The sequence below is a fragment of the Rhinopithecus roxellana genome, chromosome 12 (assembly GCF_007565055.1).
Source record: "Rhinopithecus roxellana isolate Shanxi Qingling chromosome 12, ASM756505v1, whole genome shotgun sequence".
NCBI classification, from domain to species: domain Eukaryota; kingdom Metazoa; phylum Chordata; class Mammalia; order Primates; family Cercopithecidae; genus Rhinopithecus; species Rhinopithecus roxellana.
This window is the reverse complement of record NC_044560.1, coordinates 83,805,227-83,825,208: the sequence shown is the minus strand read 5'-3', so window position 1 is coordinate 83,825,208 and position 19,982 is coordinate 83,805,227. Positions and strand designations below refer to the sequence as shown.

At 49.6% G+C, this 19,982-nt stretch overlaps 2 protein-coding genes across 9 annotated transcripts in view; one reads left to right on the top strand and one right to left on the bottom strand.

Annotated features, from left to right (window-relative positions):
- The first annotated feature begins 3,933 nt into the window (after positions 1-3,933).
- On the top strand, positions 3,934-12,382 carry FNDC5 (fibronectin type III domain containing 5). 5 transcript variants are annotated; one of them, XM_010354251.2, is made up of 6 exons: positions 3,934-4,178; positions 5,716-5,831; positions 6,293-6,491; positions 6,840-6,929; positions 9,843-9,976; positions 10,318-12,382. In XM_010354251.2, the coding sequence occupies exons 1-6, from the start codon at positions 3,950-3,952 to the stop codon at positions 10,321-10,323; spliced, it is 774 nt and encodes a 257-aa protein (XP_010352553.2). In that variant the 5' UTR covers positions 3,934-3,949; the 3' UTR covers positions 10,324-12,382. The 5 variants fall into 5 exon arrangements, with proteins under 5 accessions (XP_010352553.2, XP_010352541.2, XP_030769578.1 ...); XM_010354239.2 differs by having other exon boundaries at positions 3,993-4,178; positions 6,296-6,491; positions 11,252-12,382; XM_030913718.1 differs by having other exon boundaries at positions 3,993-4,178; positions 11,252-12,382.
- Positions 12,383-16,826: 4,444 nt separating this feature from the next.
- Positions 16,827-19,982, bottom strand: part of S100PBP (S100P binding protein) — a 44,129-nt gene continuing 40,973 nt past the window's right edge. For 2 of the 4 annotated variants that reach the window (XM_010354210.2, XM_030913444.1), the window contains exon 7: positions 16,827-19,799. In XM_010354210.2, the coding sequence (XP_010352512.1) occupies positions 19,685-19,799 (115 nt within the window). In that variant the 3' untranslated portion in view covers positions 16,827-19,684. The remainder of the gene's footprint in view (positions 19,800-19,982) is intronic. The other 2 variants (XM_030913445.1, XR_004052226.1) reach the window with 2 other exon arrangements.

The window sequence follows — 19,982 nt, the reverse complement described above, 5'->3', positions numbered from 1 at the left end:
GGAAATACTAAACTGGCCTGACTTCATCATTGTCATGATGGGAATTTTGAGGATTAGAGAGGCTAGATGAGTGTCTCCCAGCTGTATGACCCATGGCAAGCCCCTTCTTCTCTTCAAGCCTCAGTTTCCTCATCTGTAAAATGGGTATAATTCCAACTCCTCTGAGGATTCAAAGAGGCTTCCCTTATGGACATAATGTGTCAGCTCGGGAAAAGTGTTGGGTGAGTGGGGAGTCCCTTGTCTTGGTCCTCGGCTTAGCAACTGCCTCTGTGAGCAATAAGTCCCCTTGAGCCCTTCAGGGAAGGAGATTGATGTGATGTCCTCTGGTGAACCCTGAGCCCTGGGTCCTTGTCCTCAGAGGTCCTTAGAGGTAAGGGGAGGTGGTAGGCAGACTGGATCAAGCTCTCAACTTGCAGCCACATAATTTAATTTGAGACGTGTCTCTATAGTTCACTGGCTGTGTGACACAGGGCAAGTCCCCTTACCTCTCTGATCCTCAGCTTCCTGATGTGGAATGGAAGCTAATGACACATACCACCCTAAGACTCAAAATAACATGGATTAAGGCCAGGCGCAGTGGCTCACGCCTGTAATCCCAGCACTTTAGGAGGCCGAGGTGGGTGGATCACAAGGTCAGGAGATCAAGACCATCCTGGCTAACACTGTGAAACCCCGTCTCTACTAAAAATACAAAAATTTAATCGGGCGTGGTGGCGGGCACCTGTAGTCCCAACTACTTGGGACGCTGAGGCAGGAGAATGGCATGAGCCCGGGAGGCAGAGCTTGCAGTGAGCCGAGATTGTGCGACTGCACTCCAGCCTGGGCGACAGAGCGAGACTCCATCTAAATAAAATAAAATAAAATAAAATAAAATAAAATAAAATAAAATAAAATAAAATAATAACATGGATAAAGTAGGTGCTCAATTATTATATCCCCAAAGCAACTCCTGACCTCCTGATTCTTCCTGTGATTTGCAGGGCAGATGAGGGGGTGTCTAGCGACCACCCTTGACTGGGGCCATGACCATCCTAGGCTATGAATAGGAACCTTCCTATTCTAAATGGGTACCCAGACTGGCTTGGGCACCTGCAGCCTGAGTTAGGTGCTGAGACTCTGGACATGCAGGAGGGTCCCAATGCTGGTGACCCCATTAGGTGTCAATGTGTAAGTGACCAGCCAGCCCTCAAGGGGATGTCTGTGGAGTCCTCCAAATGAAGCCCAGTGAGTGCAACCTGGGAGGACAGAGGCCAACCCTTAGTCCCTACCCAGATCCTCATTTATGGTTTCATTCATTCTTTCACTGCTGTGTTTCCAGAATATTATACAGGGCCTGGTCCATAATAGGTGCTCAATAAACATATGATGGAAGAATGATTTTTTTCCATACAGTCAACAATCATTTAATGAGTCCCTACTGCATTGTAAGCCTTGTGCTAAGGGATGGGATATATAAAGTGGCTGGGTTTTTTTTGAGACAGAGTCTTTCTCTGTTGCCCAGGCTGGAATGCAGTGGCACAATCTCAGCTCACTGCAACCTCTGCATCCCGGGTTCAAATGCTTCTCATGCCTCAGCCTCCCAAGTAGCTGGGATTACAGGTGTGCACCACCATGCCCGGCTAATTTTGTGTTTTTAGTAGAGACGGGGTTTCACCATGTTGGCCAGGCTGGTCTCGAACTCCTGACCTCAGGTGATCCACCCACCTCGGCCTCCCACAGTGCTGGGATTACAGGCGTGAGCCAGCGCCCCGGCCTGCAGTGGTTGCTTCTGAGAGCTCCTTCCCAAGCTCATCCACTAAATCCTCCCAGCCAGCTCCCACTGGCTGCCAGGTTCCAGGCACCAGGACTTTCCCCAGAATTAAGGCCCAAGCACCCCCTGCATCATGAGGCCTGGGAAGGCTGTACCCCGACATCCACAGCTCTCCAAATCCTCCCAGTCCTCCAAGCCCCTTCCTTCTGCCGCCTTCTCTCTCCAGCCCTCAGGCACTGCCATCTCCTCCCTCCCAGCGCCCTACATCTATCTAGGTTTTACCCAAAGTGGCCAGCAGATGGCGCCAAGGCTCCCCTTTCCCCAGCGCTGGACTGGAGGCCAAGATCCCACCAGGACCCTCCCTCCTTTTCTCCCCTGCAGGGACGGGAGTAGATTCTATGTCCTCTAACTGAACCCTCTCCTTCCTGCTGGTTCCTGCGATGGAGGCCTGAAGAGGCTCCAGTTGCTCCTGCGGGCCTCCCGGTTGTCTTCCTGTCTGATGGATGGGGGGTGGGGGGTCCCTAGGGGCTAAGCTGCAGCTGGTGGGGCGGGGCCGGGTGGGGTGGGGCAGGCAGCTGCTGCGGGGAGAGAGAAAGGGAAGATAATAAGGAGAGAGAAAGAGAAAGAGAGCAAAGAGAAAAGAGAGAGGTGCTCTGGCTCCGGGGCTCCTCTCCCAAACAGGTCGAGGTCCCAGCTGAGGCTCTCCCAGGACAAGGTATGTGGCGGAGGAAATGATGGGGCTGGGCAGTGTCACCCTGCCGAGTGGGGCAGGCCTGGGGGCACTGAGGGGATGGGCAGGAACATTCTGCTGCTCAACAAAAGCCCCTAAGCTCGCTTCCATCTCACCCCTTCCAAGGTGACCAAGGAGGAACACAGGGCCAGCGAAGGAGTCCTGGGTGGGCATTATGAGAGGAGGGTTGGCTATCGCTGCTCTTGACCCACTGTGTGAATTTTCACCAAGCTCTTCCCATCGCAAGACCCCACTTCCTTAATGTAAAACCAGGTGGATGGAGAGGTTTCTATGGCAGAACTTTGCAAGATGTCCCCTTTCCAAATAAAATTAGCCCTTCCAGGGCTTCTTGAAAACCTTTAAGACCCAAAGGAATGTCCTGCTAATGGTGGAATTTTGGATAGTCGTGGGAGGGGGCTCAGGGGTTCTTGTTAAGACAAAAGGCCCTGAGCCCTGGTCCATGCCTCTCCTCCACTTTGTTTCTCTGGCTGGGATGAGGGAGGGGGGCTGCAGCCACTCCCCCTCTCAGAGATGCTCTTAGAGAGATTGCTGCAGACTGTTTTCTGGCTGGGGAGGAGCTGACCCCGGCCAATTCTAGAATCTCAGGAATCTCCGAATGGGTGAAGTCACTCTGGGTAGGGAGACAGTTCAGTTAAGCACAGCTTTGGGAGTCAGATCAGCCTGTGCTCAAATCCTGGCTCTGCTGTGGGTCCCTGGACAAGTCCCTGTCCAAGCTGCAGGATCCTCTTGTGCAAAGTGTGCACAGAGTATGACTTTACAGAGTTGCCCTGAGAATTAAGCCACATAATGCAAAGAAAGCTCAGCATAGTATCTAGCCCCCGGTAGACGCTCATTACTGCCCTCACTATGGGGATGAAAATGAAGGAAAAGGACTGGCCTGGGGTCACAGAGCTGGACTATCCAGTGAGTCAGAGCAGCCTCTTTCCAACCCCGCTGGAACACGAAGCCCTCGTGTCCACTTAGCACTCTCTGCTCACCCCAGCCTTACTGTGATCTCTCCTCTCTGCTCCCGTCTACCCCAGTTGCATAGGCCTCGGGTCTAGCGTGGAGTGAAGGGATCCCTAGGCCCAGGGATGGGAGGCGCGCTTCGGAGTGGGGGCACAAACGGGCATCTCCGTGGCACTTGCCCTCCTTCTACCCTGGGAAAGGGCAGAAAGCGGCAGCCGAGTCAGGGCTGTGTGCGGGCGAGAGAGTGACCGCGGCGGGGGCGCGGAGAACCCCGCTGGGCTCCCGCTCGGTGAGCGTGTGTGAGCCGCGGGTCCGCGAAGCCCCTATCTCCCCGGTAGCGGACCCAATAGGCAGCGGGGGCGGGAGTGGGGGCGCCCTCCGGTCCTCACCCCGCCCCCGCGCCTCTCCCCGCAGCGGGGGCGCCCCGCCCCCCGGGCGCCCGACGTGGACGCGGCCGCCGCCACCGCCGCCGCGCGGGAGTCGCTGTCCGCGGAGCCGACATGCAGGCGGCGCGGGGCGGCGCGGGGCGGCCGGGGCGGCCGGGCCGCGGGCCGGAGCGCGAGCGCGAGCGGCCGCCGGGCGCCGGAGCCACGTCCCCCTGCGCCGCCCCGGGCCTGCCGGCCGGAGGAGCCACCATGCACCCCGGGCCGCCGAGCGCCTGGCCGCCCCGCGCCCGCGCCGCGCTCCGCCTGTGGCTGGGCTGCGTCTGCTTCGCGCTGGTGCAGGCGGGTAAGGGGGCCCGGGGCGGGGGGCCGGCGGGCCGGCGCCAGGGCAGACTCCTCTACCTGGGAGTCCCCTGGTCCTTTCCCTGCCCCCTAGGGATCTCCTGTCTCGGCCGAAACACTGCTCCCCTAACCCAACCCCCAGCATCTTCCCTACCTCCTTGACCCCCAGACCTGTCCTTCAGTTTCCTAACCTCCCCTGTCACCTCAGCCCTGGGTTTCTTAGGGTCTTGTGGTCCCCAGTCCCCTAATCCCATTCCCCTAACCCCAGGTCTTTGCCTCAGCTTCCCTAGCTCCCTTCTTTGGCCCAGGGAGCAGCTGAGGACACCAGTTCTCCCACCTTGGGCGTCTGTGTCCCCAAGATCTCTCAAAGCCCTGCAGGCCAACTCTGCAGGGGCAGATGGGGTCCTGCTGTGCAGGAGCACGTGTGAAGGGGATGGGGGCTGGCACCTGAGGGCGCAGCGCAGGGTGTGGGGTGGGCTCCAGCACCCGAGCTGGTGCAGTGTCTGACCTGCCCCATGGGGCCGGCCTGTCCTTGCCCAGCCTCTCCTACCACTCTTGTCTTTGTCCCTCCTGGCTGCAGCTGCCCGGCTCATCTCTCCTTCCGTGGTTCGGGGCGCGCTCTCTCGCATCTGTCTTTCTCAGATGCCCCACTTCTCTGTCCTCTGGTTCTGTGTCTGCCGCCACCTGTCTGTGTCCTGTCTCTCCACCTCCCTCTCCATGTCTGGCTCTGTCTCCCTCAGGTCCCAGGCCCAGCCCCCTGGGCCTCAAGTTCACTCTCTGTGGGGCTAGGGGTACTGCTCAGGCCCAGCTCTGCCCCATGCTGCACCTGCCCCTTGGAAGATACAGAGGCTTATGTGACTGCACTGCCCCTCTCCTGGATGGTTTTCCTCACTGACCCCCACTATTCCCATCACTCTCACCCCCACTTACCTCCTGTCTCTTGGAGTGATTCCTCATTGATCCTCTTCCCCTACCTGTTCTCTTCCCCAGGCTTCATTCTGCCTGGGCCACCACAATTCTGGGGATACTTCTGTTCTCCTCATTCCCAGCCCAGGGCTCACCCCAGCCTGACACTTCTTGATCTCTGGGTCTTTCTCCTTCGCTCAAGGTCACTCATTGGACAGGGCAGTATTGTCAAAAGAGCAATGGACTGGGAGTCCTTTGGTCTGCTTTTCATCAGCTAACCTTCAGTTTCTGTCCACTTATGTCCCCTCCGTAACTCTCTCCACAACTCTAACCGCCCATCCCTTAGATAGGGGCCTGGCCCAGGCCCATCACTTTGAGCCTTGGACCCCTGGTGGGGCCGGCCTGTGGCCAGCAGGGGCTTCCATCCCAGTTATGAGGAGCCTGGGGCCTCTTGGGCTTGGTTCTTCAACCCACTGAAGAGCCAAGAGCCATGTCACTGGACCCAATCGAGGCCTTAGTTTCTTCCTTCCCCTCCTGCAAGGCCTTCCCCAGGTTTCCCTTTCTTACTTATGAGACAGTGGGTCTGGGCCTCACAACAGGGGATGTTCAGGCTTAGGTGCCTCCCCGTCCCCCAGACAGTCCTTCAGCCCCAGTGAACGTCACCGTCAGGCACCTCAAGGCCAACTCTGCAGTGGTGAGCTGGGATGTTCTGGAGGATGAGGTTGTCATCGGATTTGCCATCTCTCAGCAGGTAATGCTCCACTGTCCTCGGGGGGAAGGACACATCAGGATAGTAGTGGCAGATGGGGGTAGGAGTGTGGCAGTGGTGGTGATGGAGAAACAGAAAGGAAATAGGAACTTCAGGCAAGGGAGATGAACAATTTGGACATATGTCTGAAAATTCTCTAGAAGAGAATCAGTCAGGGAGGAAGGGTTCGAGAACTTTCAAGTGGAACACAGAAATTAAGGGCATGGTTTTGATCTCAGAGACATCTGCATTTAGGACCTAGCTTCAGTGCTTACTAGATATGTGGCCTTGGGCAACTTCCCTAACCTCTCTGAACCTGTTTCCTTCCCTATAAAATGGAGGTATTGATAGCGGAGGTGATGGAATGAAGATTGTATATGTAAAGGCTTTGTCACCACTGGGAGGTGGGCAGGAGTGGGGCTGGTCACTGAGTGTTCACAGCAGTGACTGGCGCTTGTCTGCAGAAGAAGGATGTGCGGATGCTGCGCTTCATCCAGGAGGTGAACACCACCACCCGCTCGTGTGCCCTCTGGGACCTGGAGGAGGATACGGAGTACATAGTGCATGTGCAGGCCATCTCCATTCAGGGCCAAAGCCCAGCCAGTGAGCCTGTGCTCTTCAAGACCCCGCGTGAGGCTGAGAAGATGGCCTCTAAGAACAAAGGCAGGCCCGGGTCACTGTTAAGAGGGATGGGGTGGGGTGAGAGGTGGTCAGGACCAGACCAGTGGGTGGCTTGAGGAAAGCTCTGTCTCCTTCCCCTTAACCCTGCTGGCAAGTAAAGCAGTACCTGAGAGAGAGAGGGTTCACGCTAGTCCCCGACAAGATGCTGGGCATATAAACTCCCTTTAGACTCGGTCCTATCACTGCCATCCCAATTAGCCATCAGTGCATTCTAGAATGTACATTAGATGTGTGGGTACCTGTAGAAATCAGCACTGTTGTCTTGGGCTTGGCCCTAGAGGAGTGGCTGAGGGAGGAAAGGAGCACTGGAACTAGTGTCTCTCCCGACAGATGAGGTAACCATGAAAGAGATGGGGAGGAACCAACAGCTGCGGACAGGCGAGGTGCTGATCATTGTCGTGGTCCTGTTCATGTGGGCAGGTGAGTCTGGCCTCCGGGCCCTTTTTCTTCCCTCAGCCTCTGAGAAATGGAGAACTCTGACCAGCCCCTTCTCTCATGAATACAAAGGGTAAGGGGTTTAGACATCTCTAAGGTGAAAAGTCTCCAAGTCCTGCCAACCACAGTTCTGGGAACCAGATCTGACCCCTTCTCTACCTCACTCTTCACCAAAAAACCAGCATATTGTTAGCTGCCTTATAGGATTAAATGAGTACTTGCCTTTGCCCTCCCTCAGAAGAGGTTCAGCTTCTTGGGGCTGGACACTTCCACAGGCCCTTTACCTCTGGTCATGGCTACAGCCCTTTTTTCCTCTTCTGGGGTGCTGTGCCTCCAAGGGGTCCAGGCCTGGTAAGCTCAGGGGAAGTCACTGCTTGGCCTTGGGACATTCTCCTAACCTACTCACTCTTCTAGACCCAGTCACCATGGCTGCAAGACAGCCACAGTAAAAACTCCCTCAATCTGTCCATTAGAATGGCCCTCCTGCTTCTACACCCCCACGGCATACTGTTCACTCCTCTCTTTAGCCTTTCATATGTAAGTTAGTTGGGCTCTTGTCTCTTTCCTTTACCTGTGGTCTGTGAGCTCCCTGAGAAGGAAGACCAAGCTTTTTGTTTGTTTTGTTTTGTTTTTTGAGACCCAGGTTGGAGTGCAGTGGTGCAATCACAGCTCACTGTAGACTTGACCTCTTGGGCTCAAGTGATCTTCATGCCTTAGCCTCCTGAGTAGCTGGGACTACAGACATGTGCCACCACACCTGGCTAAATTTTTATTTTTTGTAGAGATGGGATCTTGCCTTGCTGTGTTGCCCAGGCTGGTAAAGGCCAAGTTTCATTCATCTTTGTACTCAATTCAACCAGCATTTACTGAACAATCACTCCAGCCCAAACAGTAGTGCTACAATCATGACTAAGAAGACCCCTGTGCCTGCAAAGAACTGTCTGGGCGAAGCCAGGCCCGAACTTACTTCTTTTCTTCTCGTTTACTCTTTTAAATTTTTCTTTTTCATTTTCTTGGGCTGAACTTAACTATAATCCAATGTGATGAGTGCTATGATAGTATCATGTAGGAGAACAGAGGGAAAAACTGTGGGTTAGAAATCAGGAAAAACACAGAGGCGATAACATGGGAACTGAGCTTTGAAGGATAAATAGGAGTTCACCAGGCAGCCAAAAGAAGAATAGTGTTCAGGGCATGGTATGTTCAAGAAATAAAGTAAGTTCAGTTTGGTTCAGGGCAGCTGCAATCCAAGAGAGAAGGTGGAACGTGGGGGAGTAAAGGATGGCGAGGCTGTAGACTAGAGTCTTTTGAGGGATTTGAATACTATGCTAAAGCTTTATTAGCATGGTGGTTGAAAAGGCAGGCTGTATTGTAGAAGCATTTGGAAAAAAATGTTCCTTAAGCACACAGAATAACAGGCACTTGGAAAAATGAGGCAAAAACAAAGGGTTGTACAAAAGAGGAGGTTTGCTTATGGTGCGTTATTAGATTTGGCACAGACAGTATTTATATAATCATAACAATATAAACATAGTGAATTAATCCAAAATTGTGATGTAATTTTGTTAAGATAATAGGGAGGGAAGTAGAGGAAGTTGTGATGCTTTATCTGCCCCGGTTGGAAGTCAACAGATTTCTAAAATAGATCAAGAAATAACATTCTAAATATAGAAGTAAAATTGGGAAAACACCTAGAAGGACTGGAGTTGGCTGCCTTAATACTGTCTGACTTTCAAAAAACATTCTGTTCATGTATTATTAGTTTGATAAAACTAAGCATTTAACAGACTGCAGGCCCTGGAGTTTATGTCCTAGTTCTGCCACTGTGTGACCTTGAGTTAAGTTAGTGAAACTCTCTCTATATCAGTGTCCTCACTTGTACCCTGGGAATGATAATAATAGGTATCCTCACAGAGCTCTGAGGATTAAGTGAGATAGAATATGTCAGTGCACAGCACAGGGCCTGGCACAAGCTCAACAAATGCTATTATTGTTTCTATTTTCCCCTCAAGAAAAACCAGAGCTGTTAGAGATTTTGTTTGTTTTTCTTTGAGACAGTCTCACTCTGTTGCCCAGGCTGGAGTGCAGTGGTGTGATCTCGGCTCACTGCAACCTCCGCCTCCCAGGTTCAAGCTATTCTCGTGCCTCAGCCTCCTGAGTAGCTGGGATTACAGGCACCTGCCACCATGCCCAACTACTTTTTGTGTATTTAGTCGACGGGGTTTCACCGTGTTGGCCAGGCTGGTCTCTATTTCCTGACCTCGTGATCCGCCCACTTTGGCTTCCCAAAGTGCTGGGATTGCCGGGCACTGTGGCTCATGCCTGTAATCTCAGCACTTTGGGAGGCTAAGGTGAGCGGATCACCTGAGGTCGGGAGTTCGAGACCAGCCTGACCAACATGGAGAAACCCCCATCTCTACTAAAAATACAAAATTAGCCAGGCGTGGTGGTACATGCCTGTAATCCCAGTTACTTGGGAGGCTGAAGCAGGAGAATCACTTGAACCTGGAAGGCGGAGGTTGCAGTGAGCTGAGTTGGCGCCTATTGCACTCCAGCCTGGGCAACAAGAGTGAAACTCCATCTCAAAACAAAAAACAGAACCAAAGTGCTGGGATTACAAGCGTGAGCCACCGCGCCTGGCCGTTGTCAGAGGTTTAAAGGAAAGGAGAGGAGGAGATATGATCAGACGCATATTGTAGGAAGATCGGCCTAGCAGCAGTGAAAGGGGTGGCTCATGAGGGCACAGGTGAAAACAGGAGCCAGAGGGCAGAGGGAGGGTGCTACAGTAGTGCAGGTGAGGCACAATCAGGAGAGACCATTGGCAAGCACTAGTGGGAAAGAAGCAGGGGAGGCAGGAACCTAGGCCCTGGCCTCTGACTGCTCACTTGTCCCCCTCAGGTGTCATCGCCCTCTTCTGCCGCCAGTATGACATCATCAAGGACAATGAACCCAATAACAACAAGGAAAAAACCAAGAGTGCATCAGAAACCAGCACACCAGAGCACCAGGGCGGGGGGCTTCTCCGCAGCAAGGTGAGGGCAAGACCTGGGCCTGGGTGGGCCACCCTGTGCCTTGTGCTCTGGTAATCCCTGGACTGAAGAGGGGGTCAGCTCGGGGCCTGGCATGGCGACAGCTGGGCAGAGGGACACAGGGACACTGCAAGTTGATTTTGGATCCTCTCCTTTTGCAGGGTGCCAGGGTCCAGTGGTGATTTGAAAAAAAAAAAAAAAAGCAGTGGATGGGGAGGGCAGAATTCTTGGTTGGCGCGAGACAACAGGAATGGGGTGTCTGGCTCATTCCTGCTCCTGCTGTGCCTTGTGACCTTGGGCAGGTGCTTTACTGCTGTACTTTCATTTCCTCTTCTGTAAAACAGATATGAGAATCTTTTCAGTGCTTGCCCTGAGCAGCTAAGAAGACAGACAGTAGAGAATGTGAGAGGATCTCATGATCTCATGGTTCTGACGATGATTATCCAACAAACATCTGGCCCTCTCTACATCTCCTCTTCCCTCCATCTCCTTGTACCCTCTGGCTTACTGTCTTCTCTCTGGAGCACTTTCCTGAAGCCTTTTATTAACCCCCATCTCCAGAAGCACCTCAACAATGTCAGTGGCTGAGGCTGCACTCAGAGGGATGACTGCTGGGGGTAAACTGGGTGCCAGGGGCCATGGGCCCAGGACCCAGTCTTGGCCATTCAGTTGAGTGAGGCTGAAGGCTGGGTTTGAAAAGGCAGAAAGACAAGACATCCAGGCAGGGCTTCTCTTTTCCTTCCACAAGGGACAAGAGCCTGGCTTATTTAGGCTGCAGCCCTGCTGCTCCTCCCTTCCTTCTTCTGTCCTCTGTTTCCAGCCTTGCAAGAAGTCTATTCAATTAGTCCTGGCCGCTTCTCTCATTTTTTTCCTCCCAGTTTCCAAACAAGCCCTCAGTGAACATCATTGAAGCGTGACTGCCTGTCTGCAGAGAGAAGGATTCCATTTTTCTTCTCAGCTGGTCCCTGGGCCCACAGGCACAGGGAGAGGGACGACTGCAGCAGCGGGGAGGAGGCGCAGCTAGCTGCAGTTTTCTCTTCTCCTTGCCCTAGTCAGATGAAGGAGGCTGAACTACAAACCCAAATTCTGCAAAAAATAAAATAAAATAAAAATAAGCCACAAAACTAAAAGGCCTGGCCCCATTCTGGAAAAGGCAAAGCTGCATGAGACACAGCCTTCTGCCTCCTTGCCTCTCCTGGACTGGCTTCCTCTTTGAGAAAATGCACAAAGTCCTGGGAGATGACAAGCACGAGGACTGACGCAAGCTGTGTCTTTCAGACCAAGGAACATCAGAGAAGCTGTGGGGCTGCCTGCCATGCAGGATCATGGCTGCCATCAAGCCTTTTCTGGATCCAGCCATCAAGGACATGTTTGTGGTATGATACACACCTTTGCAAGTGTGTAAGATGTTACCTGGTTTGTCTCTTTTGGAAAACAAAAATCAGAAGGCCGCACTCTAGAGGGCAGAGAGATTCCCCCGAAGACTGAGCTGGTTGCCTGCATCCTCTATCTTCTTTGACCCTTATGACTGTAAGATCATCAGTTCGGGGTCTTGGGAAGACCTGGAAGGTACTGGTCTAATTTATTTAGGAAGTATCTCTTGGAATTTCAGAAATGCTAGCTTGGACAACTGAAAAGTCACATCACATCTGGCATTCTGGGGGTTACTAAAACACCCCTTCTGGAGTGGAAGCTGCTGGAAGGCAGGCCTGAGCCATTCACCACAGACAGGAAGAGCAGCCCTGGCTATCACCACTGGCCTCTGGGGTCTTCATATCTTGCCATCTCATCCAGGGTTCCGTGAAAGTTACCCAGGGTCCTCATGTCCTTCCTTAGAGCCTGAGTGGTGTTAGGTGACAGGTCTCTCTCTCCACTGCCCCTTTCTGGCTTAAAAAAATGGTGCTCGATGAGGGAAGGTAGACTCTTTCCTAGGACTGATGAGTTATGGCTGCCAGATACCTGCATGGGAAGAGGTGGACTTCTGCATCTTCCATTGGCGGCCAAGGATGGGTGTGGGTGAACCACACCTAGCACAAGCCTGGTACTCAGTAAATATTTGTTGAAATGAATAAGAGCATCGGTCTCCAAGCCAGAGAGCCAGAAGCCATCACCCAATGACCGCCCCTTCCTTCCGGTCTACAAGAGCTCTCAAGGCTGGGTCTGCCACCACTCTGCTTTGCCCAAGTGTGGCAGCACTGGGGAGGAGAGACAGGATAAAGGGCAGATGTTAGCAATACTAAGGGCTTCCTCATGGGAGGGCATGAGGCTCCACTCATTGTCTTGTGACTTCCATCCCTGCTGAATGGGGCTGCAAGGCCAAGGCTCCTTAGGGGAGAGGTCCTTACCTCTGATCCACTTAGAGCAATAACCACTTTTTAAATGTAAAATAAAAAGACAAATGAAAAGGCACATCCTTGTCTTCTGGTAAATGCCCAAATGTTGCCCTCTTTTTCTGGCAATTGGCAGCAAGTCAGGATGTGTGGAGGAGGGAGTCAGTTCTCTCTCTCCATTTTGGCCTGCAGCTTCTTAGGGACATGCCTGCCAGCCAAGTTGGAGTTGGAAGGGAAATCTCAAACAGATGGGGGTGCACGTGTAGGAGAAGAAAATAGCTGCTCCATCATCCTATGACTGAGGCTCCCCCAAACCAAGCTTGGGCTGCCTTACTAGATAGGTATGCAGGCTGGTACTCAGTTTTTAAAACAAAGGGTTTTCCCCACTGGATGGGGCTGGGTGCTTTTCCTGGCCAAAGGAATGCAATTCCTGTTTCTCCCTAGGGTAAGGAAGGAGTGAAGGGGAACAGCAAAAGCTGCTTTCTGCAGCTCAGTATTCATAGCCTGCTGTTCTAGGCTGTTAAAGGAACACCATTATGATCCCAACAGCAGACTGAAAGAGTAATGATGATATTAGCCAAGGAGCAAAAACCAGTAAATGGGGCACCTCGAACATTTCCTGTCCAGAGCCAGGAAGAGCTTGGAAAGAAAATGTCCGGTGAGCAGGGCTTAGAGTTGACTGTTTTAGAAGGTTCTGAAAGCAGAGGGAAAGAAGGTTTTAGAGGCTGCACAGCAAAGTAGGAAACTGAGTTGCACACTGAACTCTAACCCAAACCTCAAAGAGGTATTTCCTAGGCCCTCTGTACCCATCTAGTGACAAATGATGGAAAAGCCCCGAAGTCAGCACTAGGTATAGTATAGTCAGTGGGGCTCAGGGAGCTCTGCTAATGGGGGTTTCCTATCTTCAACTTAATCTGTGCCTGTGGTACATCATAAAGGGTATGACAGAAAAAGAGGTAACACTCTTGGCTTCGATAAAACTCCATTACCTTTACCTCCCTAAGCTCCCAATTGTGTAACAGTTGAGCCTTCCCTGAATCTACTGTAGTTGCAAAGTAGAACCCTACACAGCTAGACTTGGGATGTGATCCTTTCACCACCATCACATAGATCCACAGACATTTTCTCACAACTGTGGAAAGACACAGGCAGGTCTCTGAGACCAAGAGACCTTACTTGCAGACTACAGCAGGCCTGTGGGAGAAATGTTGGTCTGAGAAGCAGGAGACCCTGCTTTGTAATCATCTAACACCTCAGGCAAGTTAATTCTCTGAGGTTAGGTCTTGGTGTCCTTATCTGCCAAAAACAGAGAATTTAGATTCCCAGACTCTACCTACTTCCTACAATAGAAGCCAAGGTGCATCCTCCTAGGAACACGAGGGAGACCTCAGGGTCTGAGGGGAGGAAGACAGACTGGTGAGTGTTTCTATGAGGCAAGAGTCCATTTCTCCTCCTACTCTTGTCCCCTAGTTTTTCAGAATGGGCCTTCTCAATAATCCTTTTTTTTTTTTTTTTTTTTTTTTTTTTTTTTTGAGACAGAGTCTCGCTCTGCCCCCAGGCTGAGGTGCAGTGGACGGATCTCAGCTCACTGCAAGCTCCGCCTCCCGGGTTCACGCCATTCTCCTGCCTCAGCCTCCCGAGTAGCTGGGACTACAGGCGACCGCCATCTCGCCCGGCTAATTTTTTTGTATTTTTAGTAGAGACGGGGTTTCACCGTGTTAGCCAGGATGGTTTCGATCTCCTGACCTCGTGATTCGCCCGTCTCGGCCTCCCAAAGTGCTGGGATTACAGGCTTGAGCCACTGCGCCCGGCCAAGAATCCATTTTTAAGAGTTTTGGTTCAACCCTTAACAAAAATGTGCAAAATCTCACCAACCCATTAACATGATGCTTTAGATTTATTTCTTTTTTTTTTTTTTTTTTTTTTTTTGAGACGGAGTCTTGCTCTGTTGCCCTGGCTAGAGTGCAGTGGCCGGATCTCAGCTCACTGCAAGCTCCGCCTCCCGGGTTTATGCCATTCTCCTGCCTCAGCCTCCCGAGTAGCTGGGACTACAGGCGCCCGCCACCTCGCCCGGCTAGTTTTTTGTATTTTTAGTAGAGACGGGGTTTCACCGTGTTAGCCAGGATGGTCTCGATCTCCTGACCTCGTGATCCGCCCATCTCGGCCTCCCAAAGTGCTGGGATTACAGGCTTGAGCCACCGCGCCCGGCCAAGAATCCATTTTTAAGAGTTTTGGTTCAACCCTTAACAAAAATGTGCAAAATCTCACCAACCCATTAATACGATGCTTTAGATTTATTTGATTCTCTTTAAACCTATGTGACGGTTACTGGAACTTGCATTTAAGAAGTAGCCTCCAAGAACAAATTGCTTCTATAAATGCGACACCCTGCTCACCGTCCTCCCTTGCCCAGCTCCATCAAGCTCCATCGGTACAAAATATTACCAAACCTTCAAATGTGACTTGAAGTGGAAGGAAAACTTTGTATACAAATAGTTCCTAGTCAGGTGCAGTAGCTCATGCCTGTAATCCCAACACTTCGGGAGGCCAAGGTGGGGCAGATCACTTGAGGCCAGGAGTTCAAGACCAGCCTGGCCAACATGGTGAAACCCTGTCTCTACTAAAAATACAAAAATTAACCAGGAGTGTTGGCACACACCTGTAATTCCAGCTACTCAGGAGGCTGAGACATGAGAATCACTTGAACCCAGGAGGCGGAGGTTGCAGTGAGTCAAGATCGCGCCATTGCACTCCAGCCTGGGCAACAGAGCGAGACGCTTTCTCAAAACAAATAGTTCCTTAGTGATATATTTCAGCACTATCACTTAGACTGCTTTAAAGGTTATCCAAAATATTATATTCCACCCCCTTCTCAATGGGTGCTGGGAGGGCCAGATTTTCCATCTATGGCATGTCCCAGTTGTCACAGGGGGAGGACAGGTGGGGAGGAAGGACAAGGCGGGAGCCTGTTCATTTAGGAATTCCACCACTGACCAGCTGATACTTCCTGTGACACGTGGATTTTTTTTTTTTTTTTTTCTGACAGGTGCTCTGGCATACAGAGCAAGCATACACTAAAATCAGCTTAGGAATACTTGTTTTCTCTTAGAAAAGCAGAATACTAAGAGAAGCAGGGAACTCCACTTTCTAGCTTTAGGTGGTTGGGTTTTTTCTTCCAATGAAAGCTCAAAATAGGCTAATTAAAGAACGACCCCATTCCTCTTGGAGAAGGTCCATTTCTCCTTAAAACTTCACTTTTCTGTAATGTAAAATGAACAAAAGATCCTATCTACATCTGATAGGAACAAAACAGATATGCATAGGTTAAGGAGAGTACCTCAGATTGAGACACGAATGTTAAGTTGCCGAGTACTTCGCAAACTTACATTGAGTCTTTTGCATGGACTCAATACTGTATTTTATCTAGAATTTATAGACAAAACTTATAGCACAGCAGGCCAGACAGCATGGCTAAACATGTTGTTACTTGTTCTCTCAGCATGAACTCAGATTTTTTTTTTTTTTGAGACGGAGTCTCGCTCTGTCGCCCAGGCTGGAGTGCAGTGGCCGGATCTCAGCTCACTGCAAGCTCCGCCTCCCGGGTTTACGCCATTCTCCTGCCTCAGCCTCCCAAGTAGCTGGGACTACAGGCACCCGCCAACTCGCCCGGCTAGTTTTTTGTATTTTTTAGTAGAGACGGGGTTTCGCCGTGTTAGCCAGGATGGTCTCGATCTCCTGACCTCGCGATCCACCCGTCTCGGCCTCCCAAAGTGCTGGGATTACAGGCTTGAGCCACCGCGCCCGGCCCATGAACTCAGATTTTTAAAGCACTGGCTAACATAGGTGACAAGTTATTATTACCTTCCCTTTTCTCCTTGCTTCCGGGGGTAAGTCTAAGCAGCTTTGGTTCACGAAAGGGATCTAAGGAACACTATGTCTCCCACATCTACCCACACTTATCCAATCTTCACCCAGTTTTTAGGAGCCGCAGTTTCTTGAGAAACTGGGTTATGAACAACCATCAATTCTGTATCACTGATGCTGGTTTCTTACATCCCCTTCAAAGACAGAATGCTCTGGGATAGCATGGCTTCTTCCCTAATCAGTGCTAGCTCTGGAGAAGCAGAAATAGGGAGGCCAACCACATAGCCATGGGAAGGAATAAAAGGCAATGCCTGCCTGATCAGGGCTGAGCCATCCTCCCCCTCTGCAAAAACTGAGGCATAATGATATTTCAGGCTCTCCCTATGTCAGGCTCCTGACATGCACCATATGTAGCTGCAAATCCCAATCAATTTCAACATTTCTTAACTGCTAGAACACCTTTCTCAACACTGTAATTTACCTTCAAAAGAATAGGGAGCAAGCACCCTCGCCTTCCCAGTACCACATTCTACTAACTGCCGCCCCCCTCCCCACCCTACTAACCTACCTACGCAAAGGAAGAAGGCAAATAACCCTCCATCGAAGGGAAGAAGGCAAATAACCCTCCATCGAAGCCTACGACAGACCACCACAGTACATATGTCACTGACGAAGAACTTTTATTTCTTTTTAATGACATTAAACACAACTGCTACAAGAGAAAAAACATGATAAAGAGGAGGCACCAAACTTCAGTTTCATAATTGAAACTGACAACGCAAGTAAATCAGGGCCTGCATTAGAAACTACAGGTTATTTCAGGCTCCTTACTTATAAGTAAACAATGTAAACAGCATATTTTTACTCTGCTTTGTCAAGACCCCCATGGTGGGAATGTCATCATGGATGAAGAAAGCAGTTAAATGCACATAACACTTACTTAAAAAATAATACAGCAAGAATTCCAACTGCAATATTAGACTTAGAGGCCAACACCAAATATAAGAGATATCCAGCTTTGAAAAGAGATGAAAACTCCAGATTCTACCCACTACCATCTTTAAGGCGAACATGCCAGATAATGAGTTTTCTTTGGCTTTGTTTTTTCTTCTTAAAGAATCCCATGTTAACCACTAGAGAACAGCTCTCTCCTCCCCCAGTCCAACAGATTTAATTAAGCTGCTAAAGCTTTGGAAAAACAGAATTATTTGAGCTAAGAGGAAATGTGATTGTCACATTTTCTAGTTAACCTGTCACTCATTTGATTTGGCAAAGGCAGTGCTCCTATTACACATTCAGTCTCAAAACCACATGTACCAGAAGGGCAAGAACATGAGTCTTAGATTTTTGCCTAAGCAAAATCCTGTCCCTTCACTCCTTGGGTTTTCTGTAGGGAACTAGACAGCTGCAATGCTAGCTATTCCAACTACATTTAATTTTAACTATGCTGTGGTCCCAAAGGTGGATGTTTGGCATGTCTCACTCCACCAACCTAATTTAGGGCAGCCTGGAGAAGTGACCGATGTAGTAAATGCCGAGTAGGCTAACTAAAATAATAGATTTCGACAACTGCCTTTGAATAGAACTTCTCCTTTGCATTTTGGCCCCAGAATTTAAACCAAATGTTCAAGGAAAAGCAAATCCTCGACTGGATAAAAACAGTAAACACTTAGGGACATTCATCCAAATTTATTGTTGGCTTAAATGACCAAGCTTTCCCCAAGTCAGTTTCTAAAGTGGGGTAGGATGTTTAGAATGCGTTACTTACACAGAAAGATGGGATTGATGAAATCACAAAACCAGACAGAGGCTACAGCAACTATGAACAACCTTCACAGAGAATGAACAACAGCACAAATGCCAGACTGCAAAACTTCCCAAAATGATGTCTACAGCTATCTGTAGAGAATAACCGGCCGGGTGCGGTGGCTCATGCCTGTAATCCCAGCACTTTAGGAGGCCGAGGTGGGCGGATAACCTGAGGTCGGGAGTTCGAGACCAGCCTGACCAACATGGAGAAACCCCGTCTCTACTAAAAAATACAAAATTAGCGGGCATGGTGGCACATGCATGTAATCCCAGCTGAGACAGGAGAATCCCTTGAACCCAGGAGGCGGAGGTTGTGGTGAGCAGAGATCGCGCCATTGCACTCCAGCCTGGGAAACAAAAGCGAAACTCCATCTCAAAAAAAAGAAAAAAAAAGAAAAAAAAAGAAAAGAAAAAGAATAACCAACTCCTAAGATATCCATTAAGACAGATGCAGTCTGTCAACTTTGGTTAGAATACCAAACCTTAAGATCAGGTAATGCTTTTTGTGCATAGGCTTAGTCACAACTATATTACATCCATGTTAGCATCTATGTGAAACTAGGTATGAGGGGTTTGACCAAATGAGATGGTAACATCTAGGGTCTAAAGACACCTCTTGTTAACTAATAATGGAGACAAAAGAGTGCCTTTCCACACTCTCCCACAGAATGGAGGCTCCCTAACTAACACTCATACTTAAAGTTGGGGTTCAGCAAATGAAACTAAATACCAACTGACACCACAATAGCACTAGCCTGCCCTAGAGTCAAGACTCTGAGTGGGCAGCTCTAAAGAGAGCAAGGAGGCCATCGTGAAGAGGCATATCCATGTCTAACAGGTTACAAGAATACTGCCACTAAATACTAACGAGCAGAGTGGTCACTGTGGGGTAAAAAGAAAAAGGAAAATCCTTGAAGAAAGGCAAAGGAGACAACCAGTCTCAAAACCACAAGGTATTATAAGTCTTCTGTCAAAGTAAGATGTATAAGATTTACAAACACCATTGTGCAAAATAAGTTCAATAAAGAATGAAAAAAATTCCCCCCCGCCCCCCGCCAAAAAAAAAAATCAAGGCAGCTAGTACATACAGAAGGGAGAGGAGAGGATTTACTATTTTAATTTGTCCTTTCAATAGGATTTTTCTCCCGCTCCATCCTACTTAGAATGTTCTGGATTGCCAACTTTAAAATACTGACAGGTATTCAGAGGATTCAAATAAAAAAGTAAGAGGGATTGTTAAAAGTAACTTATATCCATTCACAAGTCATGTAACACTGGCTCACAGCCTGGTAAAGAATCTCTTCCTTATGGGAGACTGAACAATGATTCTTTGAGGTACCAGAAGTAGACTTTGCCTTTGCAGAGAGGTGGGTCTTTTGCTTGAGCCTGGGTGTTCTGGCTTAATGCTGGCTTTCAGGAGGCAGCTACCTTCAATTTAAATTAAAAAAACAAAAAAACTATACCAACCAAACATTTGTTTAAACACAGACACACACACACAAACACACACAATATCAGGAAGGACTTCATACAAAAAAATTCAAGTCAGCAATGGGCATTTCCAAAAGGTGACGAGTTTTTTAAATTAAAATCTGTGAAAAATAAAATTCAAAATCGGCAAAGCACAAAACAGCAAAAGAACATGAAATGCTGCTCCAAGTAGGACCCTAGGTGTAGGGACCTTCGTTGCTGATCGGATGAGACAAATTTAACTGTACGAGAAGTCTGGGAGACGCTGGAACCGATGGTGGCTTCGCATGTTCCTGTCAACCCACTGAGTCAGACTGTATCTTTGCAGATGTTTCTGTCGGCGGGCGTAGTTTCTATCAAGAGAGGGAGAGTACAAACAGGAAGGCTATTTCAACTAGAATGGCTATTTGTGCACCAAAAAAAAGGCCAGCACAACAATTTTAAGAAAATCTTTACTTCTGGAAATCAGGTATTAATTTTATATTTCAGTTCTCGCAATTTTAGAAATTTTATATTATTTTATTTATATGAACACC